This window comes from Lithobates pipiens, unplaced genomic scaffold (genome assembly GCF_037356315.1).
Source record: "Lithobates pipiens isolate NorthernLeopardFrog02 unplaced genomic scaffold, aLitPip1_a1.2 Scaffold_19, whole genome shotgun sequence".
NCBI lineage: Eukaryota > Metazoa > Chordata > Amphibia > Anura > Ranidae > Lithobates > Lithobates pipiens.
The window spans coordinates 590,101,528-590,124,341 of record NW_027507764.1 but is presented as its reverse complement, the minus strand read 5'-3'; the positions used below and the strand labels follow the sequence as shown (position 1 = coordinate 590,124,341).

Genomic DNA, 22,814 nt, shown 5'->3' with positions numbered 1-22,814 from the left:
TGCTGATCACAGACGCTCTCCATCCAATCTGACAGAGCTTGAGATATTTTACAAAGAAGAAGAATGGGCAGAAATGTCCTCTCTAGATGAGCAAAGCTGGTAGAGACACCCCCAAAAAGACTTGTAGAGAAAGGGGGTTCTACAAAGTATTGACTCCGGGGGGCGCCATACAAATGCCCCTCCCCCCACACACTTTTCACATATTTATTTGTATTACTTATCATTTTCCTTCCACTTCACAATTATGTGTCACTTTGTGTTGGTCCATCACATAAAATCCCAATAAAATACATTTAAATTTTTGGTTGTAACATGAGAAAGTGCGGGAAATTCCAAGGGGTATGAATACTTTTTCAAGGCACTGTGTAGGTGAAGAAAACAGAAGCCAGCTATTGTGCCTGACCACCATCACTAGGGGTAGGTGTGGCGTGAGGCTATTTTCTCCCTAGGTCAAATGTTCTTCATTTATAAAAAAGAGCGAATCCAGGAAAATACCTTATCACAGAGCGGACGATCGTAGGAAATGAATACTATCTGATATGATTGTCAGCTGCATCTAGTGGCCATAATTTGGTAGTTTTCCCCCATTCACTCTTCTTTATGAACGAGTAGAATTTGACTATTCCATTCCACCTCGTCCAATAAGAGATGAGGCCCTGTACGTAGAACTGAGACTCGCCCTAGAGGTTTTTGGGGAAGATCCTCCCCACCTCTTTAGGGCGTTGATGGCCTGGACTGCCGTAAACGTAAAGCGACGAGACCAGGCGGAGCACAATCCTTACCATGATGGCGTTCACGATGTCGTTGTTGTTGTGTCGGAGCGCCCGCACCGCCTTTGCTCGGGAGACGTTGGCCTGCGCCATCACCAGCTCGATGTCTCTGACTTCCAGTCCGCTCTCGTCGACCTGCAAGTACAAGAGGACGGTGGTAATGGAGGTGGAAGTCCTGGCCCAGTGGAGCCGCAGCTTGAGCTGGACAAACGGTTCAAATAACTTACACAGAATCTTTTCATACGTTCCCACGTGTAGGGCAACCCATTCCTTTCAAAGCATGAGGAATCCACTAAAGGTGTCCCTCACCCTTTTTTTTTTCCCAAAGTTGCAGCACCATGCGGTTTTCGAGCACGTGTTAACGGATATGTGAACAATTAATGGGAAGCGCGTCCCCGACAAACACGCGTGCGGGCGGAGCCTTAATGGGTTTGTAAACCTTTACAAAGCTCCTCTCTTATTACTCCTTTTCAATATCTGTTCAATAAGTGCAAACCCATACTCATTAATCATGCCAGAAGTACAATGCTGTCCTAAGGTACCACAAACAATATTATATTATACAATATTATAAGCTCTTGCTATTTCACTTTCCTTGGACTACAGAATACCTGACCCCCCCTATGTTACTGGAGATTAGGAGAGGGAAAGGTGTTCTGTAGTTCGCTCTGTAGTTCTTACACATCTCCTATCCTAGGGTGATAAAACTGCATCCACAGCCGTGGCCAAACGTTTGGAGAATGACGCAAATATACATTTTCATCAAGTAGGCCGCGTCAGTTTTTTTATTAAGGTTGCAACGACACCACTTTTTTAAGACCCCCCGTACTGATACTTTTTTTTTATGTCATGTGACAGTGGCACTAATATACAGCACTGATGGACGCTGATAAGTGGCACTGATGAGGCGTGTCAGTAGTTTTTTATTTATTTTTTACAATTTTATTTTTTACAATTTTATTTTTTTACAATATTATTTTTTACAATTTTATTTTTTGATTATTTTTTACAATTGAAAAAAACGTTTTTTTTTTACAATGCTTTCTTTTTTGGGGGGGGGGGGGGATTTTATTTTTATAAAAAAAAAAAATAAAAAAAAAAGGAAACATTGTAATAAATAAATATTTAAAAGTAAAATTGTAAAAATAATACTTTTTTTTACAATTTTACTTTATATTACTTTTAAATATTTATTTATTACAATTTTTTTTTTTTTTTAATCAATCCTGTTTGGGGGAAGGGGGGGGTGCTTTGGGGGGGGGGGGTTTATTTTTATTAAAAAAAAAAAGGAAACATTGTAATAAATAAATATTTAAAAGTAAAATTGTAAAAATAATACTTTTTTTTACAATTTTACTTTATATTACTTTTAAATATTTATTTATTACAATTTTTTTTTTTTTTTAATCAATCCTGTTTGGGGGAAGGGGGGGTGCTTTGGGGGGGGGATTTTATTTTTATTTAAAAAAAAAAGGAAACATTGTAATAAATAAATATTTAAAAGTAAAATTGTAAAAATAATACTTTTTTTTACAATTTTACTTTTAAATATTTATTTATTACAATGTTTTTTTTTTTTTTAAATCAATCCTGTTTGGGGGAAGGGGGGGGGGGCGCTTTGGTGAGATGTCAGGGGTCTTAACAAAACTCTGATATCTCCCCTTTGAGACAGGGAAAGGGACCGAGGACACAGGTTCCCCAATCTCTCTCTCTGTGGCCTCTGAAGGGGAGGGGGTTTATTTTTTTATTTTTATTTTTAAAAGGAAACATTGTAATAAATAAATATTTAAAAGTAAAATTGTAAAAAAAAAAAAGTAGTGTTTTTACAAATTTACTTTTAAATATTTATTTCTTACAATTTTTTTTTTCTTTTTTATCAATCCTGTTTGGGGGGGGGGGGGGGGGGGTTTGGTGAGATGTCAGGGGTCTTAACAAATCACTGATATCTCCCCTTTGAGACAGGGAAAGGGACCGAGGACACGGGTTCCCCAATCTCTTTCTCGGTGGCCTCAGCTGCACCGAAGATGAATGGACAGGAGACAGAGGCTCCTCCCCATTTACAAACTGAAGCAGAGGAAACAGGTTACGATGTTCAGTTATGAATGGAGAGAGTCAGTGATTATGTCCATTCATAAAGGGAAGCAGCCAGTAAATGACATATATGTCTCCATTCTGAAACATCTGGGATGGGGGAGAGGGAGCACAGAGGGGGAGCAGAGAAGGACACAGAGGGGGAGCAGAGGAGGACACAGAAGGGGGGGCAGAGGAGGACATGGGGGGCAGAGGAGGACACAGAGGGGGGCAGAGGAGGACACAGAGGGGGGGGCAGAGGAGGACATGGGGGGGCGGAGGAGGACACAGAAGGGGGGGTGCAGAGGAGGACATGGGGGGCAGAGGAGGACACAGAGGGGAGCAGAGAAGGACACAGAGGGGGAGCAGAGGAGGACACGGAGGGGGGGGGGCAGAGGAGGACATAGAGGGGGTGCAGAGAAGGACACAGAGGGGGAGCAGAGGAGGACACAGAGGGGGAGCAAAGGAAGACACAGAGGGGAGCAGAGGAGGACACAGAGGGGGAGCAGAGGAGGACACAGAGGGGGAGCAGAGGAGGACACAGAGGGGGGGCAGAGGAGGACACTGAGGGGGCAGAGGAGGACACAGAGGGGGAGCAGAGGAGGACACAGAGGGGGAGCAGAGAAGGACACAGAGGGGGAGCAGAGGAGGACACAGAGGGGGGGGCAGAGGAGGACACTGAGGGGGGCAGAGGAGGACACAGAGGGGGAGCAGAGGAGGACACAGAGGGGGGGCAGAGGAGGACACAGAGGGGGGGCAGAGGAAGACACAGAGGGGGAGCAGAGGAGGACACATAGGGGGGAAGCAGAGGAGAACACAGAGGGGGATCAGGGGAGGACACAGAGGGAGAGCGGAGAAGGACACAGAGGGGGATCAGGAGAGGACGCAGAGGGGGAGCAGAGGAGGACACAGAGGGGGAGCAGAGGAGGACACAGAGGGGGGGCAGAGGAGGACACTGAGGGGGGCAGAGGAGGACACAGAGGGGGAGCAGAGGAGGACACAGAGGGGGAGCAGAGAAGGACACAGAGGGGGAGCAGAGGAGGACACAGAGGGGGGGGGCAGAGGAGGACACTGAGGGGGGCAGAGGAGGACACAGAGGGGGAGCAGAGGAGGACACAGAGGGGGGGCAGAGGAGGACACAGAGGGGGGGCAGAGGAAGACACAGAGGGGGGAGCAGAGGAGGACACATAGGGGGAAAGCAGAGGAGAACACAGAGGGGGATCAGGGGAGGACACAGAGGGAGAGCGGAGAAGGACACAGAGGGGGATCAGGAGAGGACGCAGAGGGGGAGCAGAGGAGGACACTGAGGGGGGCAGAGGAGGACACAGAGGGGGAGCAGAGGAGGACACAGAGGGGGAGCAGAGAAGGACACAGAGGGGGAGCAGAGGAGGACACAGAGGGGGGGGCAGAGGAGGACACTGAGGGGGGCAGAGGAGGACACAGAGGGGGAGCAGAGGAGGACACAGAGGGGGGGCAGAGGAGGACACAGAGGGGGGGCAGAGGAAGACACAGAGGGGGGAGCAGAGGAGGACACATAGGGGGAAAGCAGAGGAGAACACAGAGGGGGATCAGGGGAGGACACAGAGGGAGAGCGGAGAAGGACACAGAGGGGGATCAGGAGAGGACGCAGAGGGGGAGCAGAGGAGGACACAGAGGGGGAGCAGAGGAGGACACAGAGGGGGCAGAGGAGGACACAGGGGGGGCAGGGGAGGACACAGAGGGGGCAGAGGAGGACACAGGGGGGCAGGGGAGGACACAGAGGGGGCAGGGGGGGACACAGAGGGGGGGCAAGGGAGGACACAGAGGGGGAGCAGAGGAGGACACAGAGGGGGAGCGGAGAAGGACGCAGAGGGGGGGGGGCAGAGGAGGACACAGAGGGGGAGCAGAGGAGGACACAGGGGGGCAGAGGAGGACACAGGGGGGGAGAGGAGGACACAGGGGGGGCAGGGGAGGACACAGAGGGGGGGGCAGGGGAGGACACAGAGGGCGGCAAAGGAGGAGACAGAGGGGGAGCAGAGGAGGACATGGGGGGACCGGAGGAGCACATGGAGGAGGACACTGAGGACACAGATTGCCACTTCTAGCCTACACCCCAGATTTCCCCTCCTAGAAAAATTCTTACTCCCTGCCACCCTCACAATTCCCCCTACCAACACCAATTCCCTCCTTCCAATCTCCTTGTGGTGCCCCCCCCCCACATGATACCACAGTGCCCAGGTCAGCTGCCCCTCCTGCCCCACCCCTTCTCCTGTCATTGCCAACCCCATTGCCAAAAAAAACTAAAATTGTAAAAAATAATAAAAAAAAAAAAAACATAATTAAGGGCTCATTCTCACAGGTAATGTTGGTTGCACGAGTGAGCGGTTCATTCATGCGGGTGTAGCCACCTGTTAGGCTTCGTTCACTGTTCCAGTCAGCTAGGCTGATATCTAACAGCAGCCCTGTGTAAGCGGGTTCTACAGCGACCATTGGCTGGAACCCAAGACAGTCAAAGCGAGAGAACGTCACCAGCACTCTATGGATCTCCAGAATGGGTCCTAATGGGGTGACATGCCCCATGAAGGTGTCCAAAGTGTCGCTTCTGCTGTAATCATGAGATTTGTGAATAAAGCTTTGAAACTAATTTTGGAGATCCCCGGTGTTCTGGTGACGTCTCGCTCCGGCCATGACCAAGGGAATTCTTATCCTTATGATGGAGGCTCAACCTCACCGAGAGGCGACACTTATCAGTTTTAAAAAAATGTGTCCTCGAAGCATCTCTGGTGGCAGAAGAGTGAAGAGTGAAGAGTGAAGAGTGAAGAGTGAAGAATGAAGACTAGACTTGGACCATCTACAAGCAGAAGGTCCTCAGAAGAATGGACATGCTCAGGTAAGACTTTCACCACGAGGACTATGAGAGGCCTCTGTACATTGCTGGCCCCAATAGGTGTGCTAATTATTAGTAGATGTTCATCTATTCTCTGGTATTCTCACCTCCTCCTCATCCTCACTTTCCTCTTTGATGGTCAGTGTTGGAGCGGTCTCAGTAATGAGCGGGGAATGCTCCATGGGGACTTTGAACTTCTCGGCCGCTGCCTTGTGAACTTGCTGTGATAAGTCTTCAATCTGGAATGGGAAGACAATATAACAATGTGAGCAATCAGATACCCGACTTGTCCAGTCAGGAAAAGGGCCCCTCTGTTCACCAGGGGCACATTGCAGATGGCAAACTACGCAGTGGCATAGCGTGGGTTGTCAGCACCCATGGACTTTGATACCCCCACCCTAATCACCCCCCCAGATACTCCCCCACTCTGATCACACCCCTAGATACCCCCCTTGATGCCTCCACTCTGATCACACCCCAAGATTCCCCCACTCTGATCACACCCCCAGATCCCCCTTCAGGTCCCTCCACTCAGATCACACCCCCAGATTCCCTCCACTCAGATCACACCCCCAGATTCCCTCCACTCTGATCACACCCCCAGATCCCCCTTCAGGTCCCTTCACTCAGATCACACCCCCAGATTCCCACCACTCAGATCTCACCCCAGATTCCCTCCACTCAGATCACACCCCCAGATCCCCCATCAGGTCCCACCATTCAGATCACACCCCCAGATTCCCACCACTCAGATCACACCCCCAGATTCCCCCCACTCTGATCACACCCCCAGATCCCCCATTAGGTTCCTCCACTCAGATCCCACCCCCAGATTCCCCCCACTCAGATCACACCCCCAGATTCACCCCACTCAGCTCACACCCCCAGATTCCCCCCACTCAGATCACACCCCCAGATTCACCCCACTCAGCTCACACCCCCAGATTCCCCCCACTCAGATCACACCCCCAGATTCCCACCACTCAGATCACATCCCCAGATTCCCCCCACTCAGATCACACCCCCAGATTCACCCCACTCAGATCACACCCCCAGATTCACCCCACTCAGATCACATCCCCAGATTCCCCATCAGGTCCCACCACTCAGCTCACACCCCCAGATTCCCCATCAGGTCCCTCCACTCAGATTACACCCCCAGATTCCCCATCAGGTCCCTCCACTCAGATCACACCCCCAGATTCCCCCCACTCTGATCACACCCCCAGATCCCCCATTAGGTTCCTCCACTCAGATCACAGCCCCAGATTCCCCCCACCAGGTCCCTCCACTTTGATCATACCCCCAGATGACCCCCAACCCTCCACCCTGATCACACCTCCAGACCCCCCCCCCCCCCATCCATCCACTCTGATCACACCCCCAGATTCCCTCCACTCAGAACACACCCCCAGATCCCCCATCAGGTCCCACCATTCAGATCACACCCCCAGATTCCCACCATTCAGATCACACCCCCAGATTCCCACCATTCAGATCACACCCCCAGATTCCCACCACTCAGATCTCACCCCCAGATTCCCCCCACTCTGATCACACCCCCAGATCCCCCATTAGGTTCCTCCACTCAGATCCCACCCCCAGATTCCCCCCACTCAGATCACACCTCCAGATTCACCCCACTCAGCTCACACCCCCAGATTCCCCCCCTCAGATCACACCCCCAGAGTCCCACCACTCAGATCACATCCCCAGATTCCCCCCACTCAGATCACACCCCCAGATTCACCCCACTCAGATCACCCCCCCAGATTCACCCCACTCAGATCACATCCCCAGATTCCCACCACTCAGCTCACACCCCCAGATTCCCACCACTCAGATCTCACCCCCAGATTCCCCCTACTCTGATCACACCCCCCAGATCCCCCATTAGGTTCCTCCACTCAGATCCCACCCCCAGATTCCCCCCACTCAGATCACACCCCCAGATTCACCCCACTCAGCTCACACCCCCAGATTCCCCCCACTCAGATCACACCCCCAGATTCACCCCACTCAGATCACATCCCCAGATTCCCACCACTCAGCTCACACCCCCAGATTCCCCATCAGGTCCCTCCACTCAGATTACACCCCCAGATTCCCCATCAGGTCCCTCCACTCAGATCACACCCCCAGATTCCCCCCACTCTGATCACACCCCCAGATCCCCCATTAGGTTCCTCCACTCAGATCACAGCCCCAGATTCCCCCCACCAGGTCCCTCCACTTTGATCATACCCCCAGGTGACCCCCAACCCTCCACCCTGATCACACCTCCAGACCCCCCCCCCCCATCCATCCACTCTGATCACACCCCCAGATTCCCTCCACTCAGAACACACCCCCAGATCCCCCATCAGGTCCCACCATTCAGATCACACCCCCAGATTCCCACCATTCAGATCACACCCCCAGATTCCCACCATTCAGATCACACCCCCAGATTCCCACCACTCAGATCTCACCCCCAGATTCACCCCACTCAGCTCACACCCCCAGATTCCCCCCCTCAGATCACACCCCCAGATTCCCACCACTCAGATCACATCCCCAGATTCCCCCCACTCAGATCACACCCCCAGATCCCCCATTAGGTTCCTCCACTCAGATCCCACCCCCAGATTCCCCCCACTCAGATCACACCTCCAGATTCACCCCACTCAGCTCACACCCCCAGATTTCCACCACTCAGATCACATCCCCAGATTCCCCCCAATCAGATCACATCCCCAGATTCCCCCCACTCAGATCACATCCCCAGATTCCCACCACTCAGCTCACACCCCCAGATTCCCCATCAGGTCCCTCCACTCAGATCACACCCCCAGATTCCCCCCACTCTGGCACACCCCCAGATCCCCCATTAGGTTCCTCCACTCAGATCACAGCCCCAGATTCCCCCCACCAGGTCCCTCCACTTTGATCATACCCCCAGATGACCCCCAACCCTCCACCCTGATCACACCTCCAGACCCCCCCCCCCCCCCATCCATCCACTCTGATCACACCCCCAGATTTCCCCCACTCTGATCACGTCCCCAGATCCCCTCCCTCCACTCTGATGCTCTTATCTTAAGCCTACTCTTTATGAGGTGAATACATCTGCAGCTCTTCTGTGCATATACAAGGACCATTGGACAGGCTTTTATCCAATAAACCGGCTAAAACATTTTTGGACCTGATTTCAAACCGCAAAATAACCGCCCTCTATATTTAGAAATGCTAATTGTGCCCAAGCAGTACATTTAAAGATCCACCCTTTGACTTCTTTATAAAAAACAGTGGTGCACGTCCTGTGCCTACTGACTCCTGTTGTAGTCTCATAGCTGTATATCTGCAGTGTGAGATCATCTGAGGCACTGCTGCCTGTGACTGCTAGTTTTAGAAGATCTGGTGAGATCACTACTGTGCTGCTCACTATTCTTTACTGGACACCTGGTGAGGCGGAAGGAGCGACCCAGATATCCAGAAAATTGCAACCCTTGATGTAGGGTTCACAGACTGACAAGGTGCCGGCTGGTAGCAATGCAGAGGCAGCAAGAGCTTTTGTTGACAACTCAGTGCCCTTGCTGTACTGAAATCTCCAGCAGAGTTGTCAGCTACAGAGCTCCACCCATCCCCCGCCCCATTCTCTGTTCTATACCATGTCCATAATTCAAAGATTTTTAAGGCAAAACTGTGCTGCGGCATTGACTTTGTCATGTACCTGGGTGTATTTGAACCAGGATGTTCCTGGTCCCACGGCTGCTGTTGTGCCACAGAGGAGCTCTGGAGTTATAGTAGGGTTGCCACTTTTTCTTCAAGTCAAACCCAAACACTTCAGCGTCACACAGAATTTTTTTTTTTTTTCATAGCATGCATAGATAAACTATGCATAGATGTTGCTATTAAATAACATTTCTGATCATATGAAATGAATCACAAGAGTTCCCCTTTACACTAGAGTCCACAGAGTTCCCATTTTACATCTGAACTCGCTGAGTTCCCTTTCACTGTAAGGGGGGACTCTGCAGACTCTGATGTAAGGGAGATCTCTATGGACTCTAATATAAGTAATGCTCTGGTGTATGGAGAGGACTCTGATGTAAGGGGGAACACTGTGGCCTCTGGTGTAAAGGGGAACTCAGATGTAAGGGGTGACCTGAGAACCCTGACACTCTCAGCTTAGACAACTGCATGCAGCAACCCTGCTGGGAAGCCATAGCCCAGTCTAAATAATGTGTCCGGGTTTCAGGCAGTCTGAAACCCGGACACATGATTTCAAACCCAAACTGTCCGGGTGAATCCTGGACAGGTGGCAACCCTATTCTGGGGGTGTGCCTACATCAGTAGGAACTGACCTCCCAACAGCTGCCACTGCAAGTTTTTTTTTTTTTTTTTCAAGCCTGGTGATGGCATCGCAAAGAATACAAGCTGTCGCATACTACAAATGATGAAGCTCAACTGTATATCTCCAAATCTTTCATTGGTAAAAATCCATGGCTTTGACAATGATACCAAATCAAATACGTTTCGGCTGCTTAGTCAAAACGCGTTTTGCTTTTGTGCCACTGTGTTAACCATGGACTTTTTAACAATAAAGGGCCTTGAAATTCACAGTCAAGCTCCAACGTTTTTAAGTATTTGGAAGGGTGAGCAGGAACCCGGCCCTAGAGCTGACACTCCATGGGCCGTATTGGCTGAGACTTGAAGCTAACATCTTTTACTTATGACAACGTCTATGCAGGGCCGTCTTTAAGGCAGGGCAAAAGGGGCAGATGCCCTGGGCCCTGTCATTGTTGTGGGGCCCAAAGCAGCTGCCTCATACTTGCCAACTATCCCAGTTTTACATTCTCTTGTCCCTTGAAGTTTTAGTCCAGTGCTGTGTCCTGATATCTCAGTGTGAAGTACTGCTACTAATGCTGGACAGCTCTGCCCTATCCAGTTGAAGTCTTGACGACGTAACGCGTAGGAACCCGGAAGTGACGTCCATATCCAGTCTATTGCTGTTTGTCAATGTGTACATTCCTACCTCTCTTGTGAGTAGTTTTAAATTTTCAATAAATTTTACATGCTTAACCCTTTCATGACTAAGCCTATTTTTGGAATTTGGTGTTTACAAGTTAAAATCCATATTTTTTGCTAGAAAATTACTTGCAACCCCCAAACATTATATATATTTTTTTAGCAGAGGCTCTAGAGAATAAAACGGTGATTGTTGCAATATTTTATGTCACACGGTATTTGCAATGTGGTGTTTTAAACGCAACTTTTTGGGAAAAGGGACACTTTCATGAATAAAAAAACAAAAAAACAGTAAAATTAGCCCAATTTTTTTGCGTAATGTGAAAGATAATGTTACGCCGAGTAAATAGATACCAAACATGTCACACTTTATAATTGCGCGCACTCGTAGATTGACGACAAAGTACGGTACCTAAAAATCTCAATAGGCGACGCTTTAAATTTTTTTTATGGTTACCAGGTTAGCATTACAGAGGAGGTCTAGTGCTAGAATTATTGCTCTCGCTCTGACGATCGCGGCGATACCTCACATGTGTGATTTGAACACCGTTTACATACGCGGGCGCGACTTCCGTATGCGTTTTCTTTGCTTCGCGAGCTCGCGGGGACGGCGGGCGCTTTGAAATTTTTATTTTATTTTTTTATTTATTTTATTTATTTTAAAATGACTAAATTGTTTTTAACCACTTGCTTACTGGGCACTTAAACCCCCCTCAGTCCCAGACCAATTTTCAGCTTTCAGCGCTGATGCACTTTGAATGACAATTGCGCGGTCATACAACACTGTACCCAAATGACATTTTTATCATTTTTTTCCCACAAATAGAGCTTTCTTTTGGTGGTATTTAATTACAGCTGGGAGTTTTATTTTTTGCTAAACAAACAAAAAAAGATGCAAAAAAAAAAAAAAAAAAAAATCATGTTTTAATAGTTTGTTATAAAATTTTGCAAACAGGTCATTTTTCTCCTTCATTGAAGTGCGCTGATGAGGCGGCACTGATGGCTGCATTGGTGGGCACTGATGGGCTGCATTGGTGGGCACTGATGGGCACTGATAGGCATAGTTAAGGCGGCACTAATAGGCACAGATAAGGCGGCACCGATGGGCACAGATAAGGCGGCACTGATGGGCAAAGATGGGCACAGATAAGATGGCATGGATGGGTGGCACGGATAAGTGGCACGGATGGGTGGCACGGATGGGCACTGATAGGTACCACTGATAGATGGGACTGATGGGCACTGATAGGTGGCACTGATAGGTGGCTCTGATAGGTGGCACTGCTGGGCACTGATGGGCGGCACTGCTGGGCACTGATGGGCGGCACTGCTGGGCACTGATGGGCGGCACTGGGTCGCAGCACCTTTGAGGCAGATTGTGGGCACTGTGGGTGGCACTGTTGGTGGCACTGCTGGATGGCACTGTGGGTGGCATTGTGGGTGGCACTGTAGGTGGCACTGTGGGCACTATGGGCACTGATGGGGGGCACTTACTTTTATTCAGGATGGCACGGCGGTGGGCAGGTGGGCACTGGCAGGGGGCAGGTGGTCAGCTGTATTGCTGGCCGTGATCGGGACTGATGTCCCGATCACGGCCGCCGGTGATCGGCTTTTTTTTTCTCTCCTCGCGCTGTCAGCGCGAGGAGGAATAATAGCCGATTACCGGCTCCGTTCTATCACATGATCAGCTGTCATTGGCTGACAGCTGATCACGTGATAAGGGGTCGGGATCGACCCCTTGCACGGATCGGTGATCAGGCGAGTCTCACGGACTCGCCGATCACAGAGCGCGCCGTGCGCGCAGGCCGCTCGTATCCGGGACAACGTCAATAGACGTAGTCCCGGAAATGTAGGTCCGCGCTGATGCCGTCATTTGGCAATAGCGCGGATCTGTAGTGGTTAAAAAAGAAAAAAAAATGTGATCACTTTTATTGCTGTCACAAGGAATGTAAACATCCCATGTGACAGTAATAGGCGGTGACAGGTACTCTTTATGGAGGGATCGGGGGGGGGGGTCTAAAAGACCTCAAATCCCTCCTTTACACTTCAATGTATTCAGATCGCCGAAAACGGCGATTCTGAATACCGGATATTTTTTTAAAACCGGCGCCATTGGCAGCCGAGTAAACGGGAAGTGACGTCATGACGTCGCTTCCGTGTTTACGATGAGGAGACTGGAACGAAGCCGATTACGGCTTCGTTCCAGTTCCTCCCCAGCAGCCGGAGCCGACGGATCGCTAATCGGTGCTCCCGATCGAGCGGGAGCACCGGTAACAGCGGCGGGAGGCGGCGGGAGGGGGGGACGTCCCCTCCCGCTCCTCCGGCATAACAGCCGAGCGGCTTTTAGCCGCATCGGTTGTTATGGCTGGAAAGCCAATCGCCCGCTGTAAAAAAAACGGTACTGGGATGATGCCTGCAGGTGCGGGCATCATCCCGGTATAACCCCCGGAAGCCGAGTACGCAGATCTGCGTACGCTCGGCGGGAAGGGGTTAAAATACTACACTATGGCGGTTCTCTTTGGTTCATTCCTCTGAGCTTATCCACCATCCACCACATGTGAGGAAGTTAGAGAAGTCTCCAAAAGAGCCTGTTGTACAGCCATCCCTGTGATCATCCCTTGCTACCTGGGCGTCCAGTACTATTTTCGCTGTTTTACCTACAGCGGTGAGGTAATTGCATAGCATTAGCATTATTTGCACGGATCATCACTGAAGGATTGTTGGCCCAGCACGTTGCACAGTATCATCTGTCACTATATGGTTTAATTTTTACACATTTAATTATTTTTACACATTTTTTGCATATGAATTTTGATATTTATGGTAAATTTATGATTTTTTTGTGCACATAGTCACCCTGCGATTTATTGCAGCATAATTTTGATTTATCTAAGCATATCCTTATATATATGATGCACAAAGTCACCTTTTGATATATTTATGCATGGTTGCACTTTAAATAATTTTTTCCAATCTTGAATGTATTTGCACACTATTGGTTTTTATTGTGGCTATTTTTAATTTTTTGAAATTAGCGCATCACACCCTTTTTTATTTGCTTCTATTAGTGAGAGTCAACTCATTTAGTGATTGCTGCTTTCTTCACTCGCTGCTCTCGTCCTCTTCTATTTTACCCATAGAGCGCAGAAGTCTTTAGTTATACACACAGCTCTGCCCTATTGTTGTGTACAGGTGACTCACCTGCAGACCCTGTGTTTACATGTAAATAAGCGGCCTTCGTATGTAAATTGCAGTGACATGCATATGTAAATAACTGAGGCCAAACGGAACTGATATGTAAATAAGGGAGCATTCATATGTATATCATGCCCCACTGCAGTGAGGAGGAGATGTACTGTAACCTATAGCAACCACACTGAGCAGTATTACTGTACAGTAATCTCTAGCAGCCAATCAAAAAGCAGAAATCATGTGCTGTAACCTCTAGCAACTAATCAGTGAGCTGCAACGTGTGCTGTAACCTCTAGCAACCAGTCAGTAAGCAGTAATGAAATGCTGTAACCTTTGGCAACCAATCGCAATCGCTGCCTGATCTGATACAGTAAACTGATTTTAAGTCTAGCTGCTATTTATTGTATGTCTCAGAGAAGGTGGATAGCGAAATTGCATGGGGGGAGGGGGGCCCTAAGAAAATTTTTGCCCAGGGCCCAATGAATATTAAAGACGGCCCTGGATGAAGGAGAAGGGTTCTTGGGAGACATAGTTCTGGGGGTGTGCCTACATCAGTAGGAACTGACCTCCCAACAGCTGCCACTGCAAAAAATTTTTTTTCCAAGCCTGGTGATGGCATCGCAAAGAATACAAGCTGTCGCCAGGGCCGTCTTTAATATTGATTGGACCCTGGGCAAAATGTTCTCTTGGCCCCCCCCCCCCCCCCCCCCCCCATGCAATTTCACTCTCTACCTGCTCTGAGACATACAATAAATAGCAGCTAGACTTAAAATCAGTTTACTGTATCAGATCAGGCAGCGATTGTGATTGGTTGCCAGAGGTTACAGCATATCATTACTGCTTACTGACTGGTTGCTAGAGGTTACAGCACTCCTTAAGGCTCACTGATTAGTTGCTAGAGGTTACAGCACATTTCTGCTTGTTGATTGGCTGCTAGAGATCACTGTACAGTGATACTGCTCACTGGTTGCGATAGGTTACAGCACATCTTCTCCTCACTACAGGGGGGCATGATATACCTATGAATGCCACCTTTATTTACATATCAATGCAGTTGGCCTCAGCTATTTACATATGCATGTGACTGCTATTTACATATGAATGCCAGTATTTACATGTAAACACAGGGTCTGCAGGTGAGTCATCTGTACACAACAATAGGGCAGAGCTGGGCAGCATTAGTAGCAGCACAGGACTAAAACTTCAAGGGAATGTAACTGGGATAGTTGGCAAGTATGAGGCAGTTGCTTTGGGCCCCACAACAATGACAGGGCCCAGGGTAGCTATCCCTTTTGCCCTGCCTTAAAGACGGCCCTGGCTGTCGCATACTACAAATGATGAAGCTCAACTGTATATCTCCAAATCTTTCATTGGTAAAAAATCCATGGCTTTGACAATGATACCAAATCGAATACGTTTCGGCTGCTTAGTCAAAACGCGTTGGCTTTTGTGTTACTGTGTTAACCATGGACTTTTTAACAATAAAGGGCCTTGAAATTCACAGTCAAGCTCCAACGTTTTAAGTATTTGGAAGGGTGAGCAGGAACCCGGCCCTAGAGCTGACACTCCATCGGCCGTATTGGCTGAGACTTGGAGCTAATCTCTTTTACTTGTGATAACGTCTATGTCTAGCTAAAGGACGAGGTCATAGAAAAATGTCGGGGCATGACCTGGAGGTCCATGGGGGTGGTGAAGGCCCATACCTACATGGGGGTGGTAAAGGCCCATACCTACATGGGGGTGGTGAAGGCCTATACGTACATGGGGTGGTGAAGGCTTTTAGCTACATGGGGGTGGTGAAGGCTTTTAGCTACATGGGGGTGGTGAAGGCCCATACCTACTTGGGGGTGTTGAAGGCCCATACCTACTTGGGGGTGGTGAAGGCCCATACCTACATGGGGGTGGTGAAGGCCCATACCTACATGGGGGTGGTGAAGGCCCATACCTACATGGGGGTGGTGAAGGCCCATACCTACATAGGGGTGGTGAAGGCCCATACCTACATGGGGGTGGTGAAGGCCCATACCTACATGGGGGTGGCGAAGGCCTATACGTACATGGGGGTGGTGAAGGCTTTTACCTACATGGGGGGGGGTGAAGGCCCATACCTACATGGGGGTGGTGAAGGCCCATACCTACATGGGGGTGGTGAAGGCCTATACCTACATGGGGGTGGTGAAGGCCCATACCTACATGGGGGTGGTGAAGGCCCATACCTACATGGGGGTGGTGAAGGCCCATACCTACATGGGGGTGGTGAAGGCCCATGCCTACATTGGGGTGGTGAAGGCCCATACCTACATGGGGGTGGTGAAGGCCCATACCTACATAGGGGTGGTGAAGGCCTATACGTACATGGAGGTGGTGAAGGCTTTTACCTACATGGGGGTGGTGAAGGCCCATACCTACATGGGGGTGGTGAAGGCCCATACCTACATGGGGGTGGTGAAGGCCCATACCTACATGGAGGTGGTGAAGGCCCATACCTTAATGGGGGTGGTGAAGGCCCATACCTACATGGGGGTGGTGAAGGCCTATATCTACATGGGGGTGGTGAAGGCCTATACCTACATGGGGGTGGTGAAGGCCTATACCTACATGGGGGTGGTGAAGGCCCATACCTACATAGGGGTGGTGAAGGCCTATACGTACATAGGGGTGGTGAAGGCTTTTACCTACATGGGGGTGGTGAAGGCTTTTACGTACATGGGGGTGGTGAAGGCCCATACCTACATGGGGGTGGTGAAGGCCCATACCTACATGGGGGTGGTGAAGGCCTATATCTACATGGGGGTGGTGAAGGCCTATATCTACATGGGGGTGGTGAAGGCCTATACCTACATGGGGGTGGTGAAGGCCCATACCTACATGGGGGTGGTGAAGGCCTATACCTACATGGGGGTGGTGAAGGCCCATACCTACATGGGGGTGGTGAAGGCCCATACCTACATGGGGGTGGTAAAGGCCTATATCTTCATGGGGGTGGTGAAGGCCTATACCTACATGGGGGTGGTGAAGGCCTATATCTACATGGGGGTGGTGAAGGCCCATACCTACATGGGGGTGGTGAAGGCCCATACCTACATGGGGGTGGTGAAGGCCTATATCTACATGGGGGTGGTGAAGGCCTATATCTACATGGGGGTGGTGAAGGCCCATACCTACATGGGGGTGGTGAAGGCCCATACCTACATGGGGGTGGTGAAGGCCCATACCTACATGGGGGTGGTGAAGGCCCATACCAACATGGGGGTGGTGAAGGCCCATACCTACATGGGGGTGGCGAAGGCCTATACGTACATGGGGGTGGTGAAGGCTTTTACCTACATGGGGGGGGGGTGAAGGCCCATACCTACATGGGGGTGGTGAAGGCCTATACCTACATGGGGGTGGTGAAGGCCTATACCTACATGGGGGTGGTGAAGGCCCATACCTACATGGGGGTGGTGAAGGCCCATACCTACATGGGGGTGGTGAAGGCCCATACCTACATGGGGGTGGTGAAGGCCCATGCCTACATTGGGGTGGTGAAGGCCCATACCTACATGGGGGTGGTGAAGGCCCATACCTACATAGGGGTGGTGAAGGCCTATACGTACATGGAGGTGGTGAAGGCTTTTACCTACATGGGGGTGGTGAAGGCCCATACCTACATGGGGGTGGTGAAGGCCCATACCTACATGGGGGTGGTGAAGGCCCATACCTACATGGAGGTGGTGAAGGCCCATACCTACATGGGGGTGGTGAAGGCCCATACCTACATGGGGGTGGTGAAGGCCTATATCTACATGGGGGTGGTGAAGGCCTATACCTACATGGGGGTGGTGAAGGCCTATACCTACATGGGGGTGGTGAAGGCCCATACCTACATAGGGGTGGTGAAGGCCTATACGTACATAGGGGTGGTGAAGGCTTTTACCTACATGGGGGTGGTGAAGGCTTTTACGTACATGGGGGTGGTGAAGGCCCATACCTACATGGGGGGTGGTGAAGGCCCATACCTACATGGGGGTGGTGAAGGCCTATATCTACATGGGGGTGGTGAAGGCCTATATCTACATGGGGGTGGTGAATGCCTATACCTACATGGGGGTGGTGAAGGCCCATACCTACATGGGGGTGGTGAAGGCCTATACCTACATGGGGGTGGTGAAGGCCCATACCTACATGGGGGTGGTGAAGGCCCATACCTACATGGGGGTGGTGAAGGCCTATATCTTCATGGGGGTGGTGAAGGCCTATACCTACATGGGGGTGGTGAAGGCCTATATCTACATGGGGGTGGTGAAGGCCCATACCTACATGGGGGTGGTGAAGGCCCATACCTACATGGGGGTGGTGAAGGCCTATATCTACATGGGGGTGGTGAAGGCCTATATCTACATGGGGGTGGTGAAGGCCCATACCTACATGGGGGTGGTGAAGGCCCATACCTACATGGGGGTGGTAAAGGCCCATACCTACATGGGGGTGGTGAAGGCCCATACCTACATGGGGGTGGCGAAGGCCTATACAAAATGTTTTAATTTTCTCATGGTCACCTTGGCTTCTCCAAAAACGATGTAGATGTCGGATGCCGGACTCTTGAAGACGTCCGGCTTGGTGATGACGAATAGGATGTTCTTTGATTTCCGTATGGTGATCCTGGTGACGCCGTGTATCTGCCGGAGACCGAGCTTGGACATGGCCTGCAGAGAGGTTGGGGAGCAAGAAGAAGATACTTGGTGTCAAAGGAAGACTAGATGAGCCAGGAGGGGTTGTCGGGGGCATTTTATAGTTTGGCTTCTCTTTATCTTCGGCCAGTGATATTTGTCCGTAGAATTTCCATCTCTACAAACAAGTCAAGCTGCAGATTTGAAGGCTTCGTACCATTCTCCCGCTATACAAGTTCCGGGGCAGATAAGGCAGTAAGAGGCCAATTATATTGTGTAATTTCTGGCGTCATAAAACGGCCTTCCATTGCCGGTAGCAGGCCAAAACATTAAAACTTAGACATGTGCGACGCGTTTCGTCACAAATCGAAATTCGGACAAAACTTTCGTTATTTGGAGATTCGGATGTATCTGAATTTCCAAATTACAATAGTAACAATTTTCATCGCATCTGAAATAAATTATAATTAAAAAAAATTATTTGAATTCAAAAATGATTTTGAATTTGACATGGAAACATATTGCAATAAATACAGTAAGGTATACAAGTGAAATAAGATGATGATTCCTACTTAGGCTGCTTTATACAGTAGAATAGAATAAAAAAAAAATAGAATAGACTAAAACAAAATAGAAAAAAAAGGAATGAAGTAGAACAGAATAAAATAGAATAGAAAATAAAGAAAATAGGAAAGAATAAAATAGAACAAATAATTTGAATTGCAGAAGATGGTTGTATTTGTTCTATTCTATACTATTTATTTCTACTCCAATCTGGTCTGTAGTCATATTGTGTATGGGGAAAGGGGGGGGGGGGGTGTCAGCTGAAAAATGTTATCCAAGCCTGCTATGCTGGGATTTGTGGTCCCATGGAGGGGAGGGCAATGCTCACACATATCTGGGGGTGGGGAGGGGGTGTTGGGGCTGGTTGTATAAAGTAAAGAACTCTATGCTGTGATGAGGCTGTCATGGCTGACCTGCCTCCCTTCTAGAAATACTTATTGTCTGGCACACTGGTATAAAGGGGAACTCTGCCAACTCTGGGGTAGGAGGGGAACTCTGCCGACTCTGGGGTAGGAAGGGAACTCTGCCGACTCTGGGGCAGGAGGGGAACCCTGCCGACTCTGGGGCAGGAGGGGAACCCTGCCGACTCTGGGCCTGGAGGGGAACTCTGCCGACTCTGGGCCTGGAGGGGAACTCTGCCGACTCTGGAGCTGGAGGGGAACTCTGCCGACTCTGGGGCTGGAGGGGAACTCTGCCGACTCTGGGGCAGGAGGGGAACTCTGCCGACTCTGAGGCAGGAGGGGAACTCTGCTGACTCTGGGGCAGGAGGGGAACTCTGCCGACTCTGGGCCTGGAGGGGAACTCTGCCGACTCTGGGCCTGGAGGGGAACTCTGCCGACTCTGGAGCTGGAGGGGAACCCTGCCGACTCTGGGGCTGGAGGGGAACTCTGCCGACTCTGGGGCTGGAGGGGAACTCTGCCGACTCTGGGGCAGGAGGGGAACTCTGCCGACTCTGAGGCAGGAGGGGAACTCTGCTGACTCTGGGGCAGGAGGGGAACTCTGCCGACTCTGGGGCTGGAGGGGAACTCTGCCGACTCTGGGGCTGGAGGGGAACTCTGCCGACTCTGGAGCTGGAGGGGAACTCTGCCGACTCTGGGGCTGGAGGGGAACTCTGCCGACTCTGGGGCTGGAGGGGAACTCTGCCGACTCTGGGGCAGGAGGGGAACTCTGCCGACTCTGGGGCTGGATGGGGAACCCTGCCGACTCTGGGGCTGGAGGGGAGCTCTGCCGACTCTGGGGCAGGAGGGGAACCCTGCCGACTCTGGGGCTGGAGGGGAACCCTGCCGACTCTGGGGCAGGAGGGGAACTCTGTCAACTTTGGGGCTGGAGGGGAACTCTGCCGACTCTGGGGCTGGAGGGGAACTCTGCCGAATCTGGGGCAGGAGGGGAACTCTGCCAACTCTGGGGCAGGAGGGGAACTCTGCCGACTCTGGGGTAGAGGGGAACGCTGATGTAAGTGGGATCTCCGTGGACTAGAGGTAACCAGAGACACTCTCACATCAGAGGCCCCCCTTACATCCCAGTCTGCAGAGATCCCCCTTAATTATTGGGGGGGTGACATCATGTTTTCCCGCACCAGGTGACACCAACCCTAGTGACGCCGCTGTTGGCGGTTTTTTATTTCAGTGCAGAACTGGCATTGCGTTCACAATACCCGGCCTGCGCTCTTCATCTCCTGGGTGGATTGTTTCTGACTCCGCCGTCTACACAATTCCCTTCCTTCCGATCTCAGCGCGGCCCACCTCATGAATTATTCACTCACCTTTCTGGCCTTCTTCTCGCTGCGGCTCTGCTTGGCTTTGCTGACGCATTCCTCTCCGGAACCCACACAGTGAGCCAGCTGGTTCTGTGGAGACACAAGGGGGGGGGTGGGGGGAGATAACATAAAGACGGAGCAGGCAGAGAGATGGATGGATGGTCCCCTGGGGGCCCGCCTTTCAAAAAAAAAAAAGCACAACGGGCTCTTTGCAATTTTAATGCTAATGCACTCATCTCTGCCTGGAGATATCTCCTCTCCTTAACGCCAGTCAGACATTTCATGGTGAAACGCGCTGATCCATACAGTATACATTTCCACTTTCCTGGAATACCCGTAATTCAACACCCACGCAAAATGGACTCCCAGATTTTTTTTTTTTTTTCCATGTTTTTTTTTTTTTTTTCTTTTCTACTGATCAACAAAATTCCATTGGGGGGTTTATTTATTTAAAAAAAAAAAAAAAAAGTCTGAATGTCTCAGCATTCATGCAAAAGTTGCAAATAGTAACTGTAACGTTTGTAATATGTGTGAAATGTCCTACGCGTTTCCTTTTCTCAGGGTCGAAGTAACATTCCCTCATATGTAATCCTATTTTGCAAAACCAACACGTTTCGGGTGCTGTCCCCTCTTCATCAGGGCTAACATGTAACATGAAAAATTAAAAAAATTGGAACCCCTAGTTCCGAAAGCTGAAGAACAGCATCAGATCCCGATAAGAGCAACATGAGTTAAAAGTAGTAAATGTATTAATTGTCGCATACACTATATTACCAAAAGTATTGGGACGCCTTAGCATACACATGAACTTTAATGGCATCCCAGTCTTAGTCCGTAGGGTTCAATATTGAGTTGGCTCCGCCCTTTGCAGCTATAACAGCTTCACCTCTTCTGGGAAGGCCGTCCACAAGGTTTAGGAGATGTGTCTATGGGGAATGTTTGACCATTCTTGCAGAAGAGCTTTTGTGAGGTCAGGCACTGATGTTGGATGAGAAGGCCTGGTTCGCAGTCTCCGCTTTAATTCATCCCAAAAGCGTTGAGGTCGGGACTCTGTGCAGGCCAGTCAAGTTCCTGCACCCCAAACTTGCTCACCCATGTCTATATGGACCTTACTTTGTGCACTGGTGGGCAGTCATGTTGGAACAGGAAGGGGCCGTCCCCCAAACTGTTCCCACAAAGTTGGGAGCATGAAATTGTCCAAAATGTCTTGGTATGCTGACGCCTTAAGAGTTCCCTTCACTGGAACTAAGGGGCCAAGACCAACCCCTGAAAAACAACCCCACACCATAATCCACCCCCCCCCCCACACCATAATCCCCCCTCCATCAAATGATTTGGACCAGTGCACAAAGCAAGGTCCATAAAGACATGGATGAGCAAGTTTGGGGTGGAGGATTCAGGGGATGGATTTGTTTTTCAGGGTTTGGCCCCTTCGTTCCAGTGAAGGGAACTCTTAAGACATCAGCATACCAAGACATTTTGGACAATTTCATGCTCCCAACTTTGTGGGAACAGTTTGGGGACGGCTCCTTTCTGTCCCAACATGACTGCCCACCAGTGCACAAAGCAAGGTCCATAGAGACATGGATGAGCAAGTTTGGGGTGGAGGAACTTGACTGGCCTGCACAGAGTCCTGACCTTGACCCCCCGATAGAACACCTTTGGGATGAATTAGAGCGGAGACTGTGAGGCAGGCCTTCTCATCCAACATCAGTGCCTGACCTCACAAATGCACTTCTGGAAGAATGGTCAAACCTTCCCATAGACACCCTCCTGAACCTTGTGGACGGCCTTCCCAGAAGAGTTGAAGCTGTTATAGCTGCAAAGGGCGGAGCCAACTCAATATTGAACCCTTTCGGACTAAGACTGGGATGCCATTAAAGTTCACGTGCGTGTAACAGGCAGGCGTCTCAATACTTTTGGTAATATAGTGT

The 22,814-nt window shown here is 50.3% G+C and overlaps 2 protein-coding genes across 3 annotated transcripts in view; both read right to left on the bottom strand.

Annotated features, from left to right (window-relative positions):
* The window catches only part of LOC143997766 (uncharacterized), an 81,125-nt gene that overhangs the window by 13,823 nt on the left and 44,488 nt on the right, over positions 1-22,814 (bottom strand). For both annotated transcript variants that reach the window (XM_077493556.1, XM_077493555.1), the window contains exons 5-8: positions 20,887-20,970; positions 18,450-18,596; positions 5,814-5,945; positions 783-905 (exon numbers count right to left, since the gene is read on the bottom strand). In XM_077493556.1, the coding sequence (XP_077349682.1) occupies positions 783-905; positions 5,814-5,945; positions 18,450-18,596; positions 20,887-20,970 (486 nt within the window). The remainder of the gene's footprint in view (positions 1-782; positions 906-5,813; positions 5,946-18,449; positions 18,597-20,886; positions 20,971-22,814) is intronic.
* On the bottom strand, positions 18,607-20,871 carry LOC143997883 (uncharacterized). The gene is made up of 2 exons (XM_077493710.1): positions 20,867-20,871; positions 18,607-20,662 (listed from the first exon to the last, which is right to left on the bottom strand). Exons 1-2 carry the CDS (start codon positions 20,869-20,871, stop codon positions 19,549-19,551), a joined length of 1,119 nt encoding a protein of 372 aa, XP_077349836.1. The 3' UTR covers positions 18,607-19,548.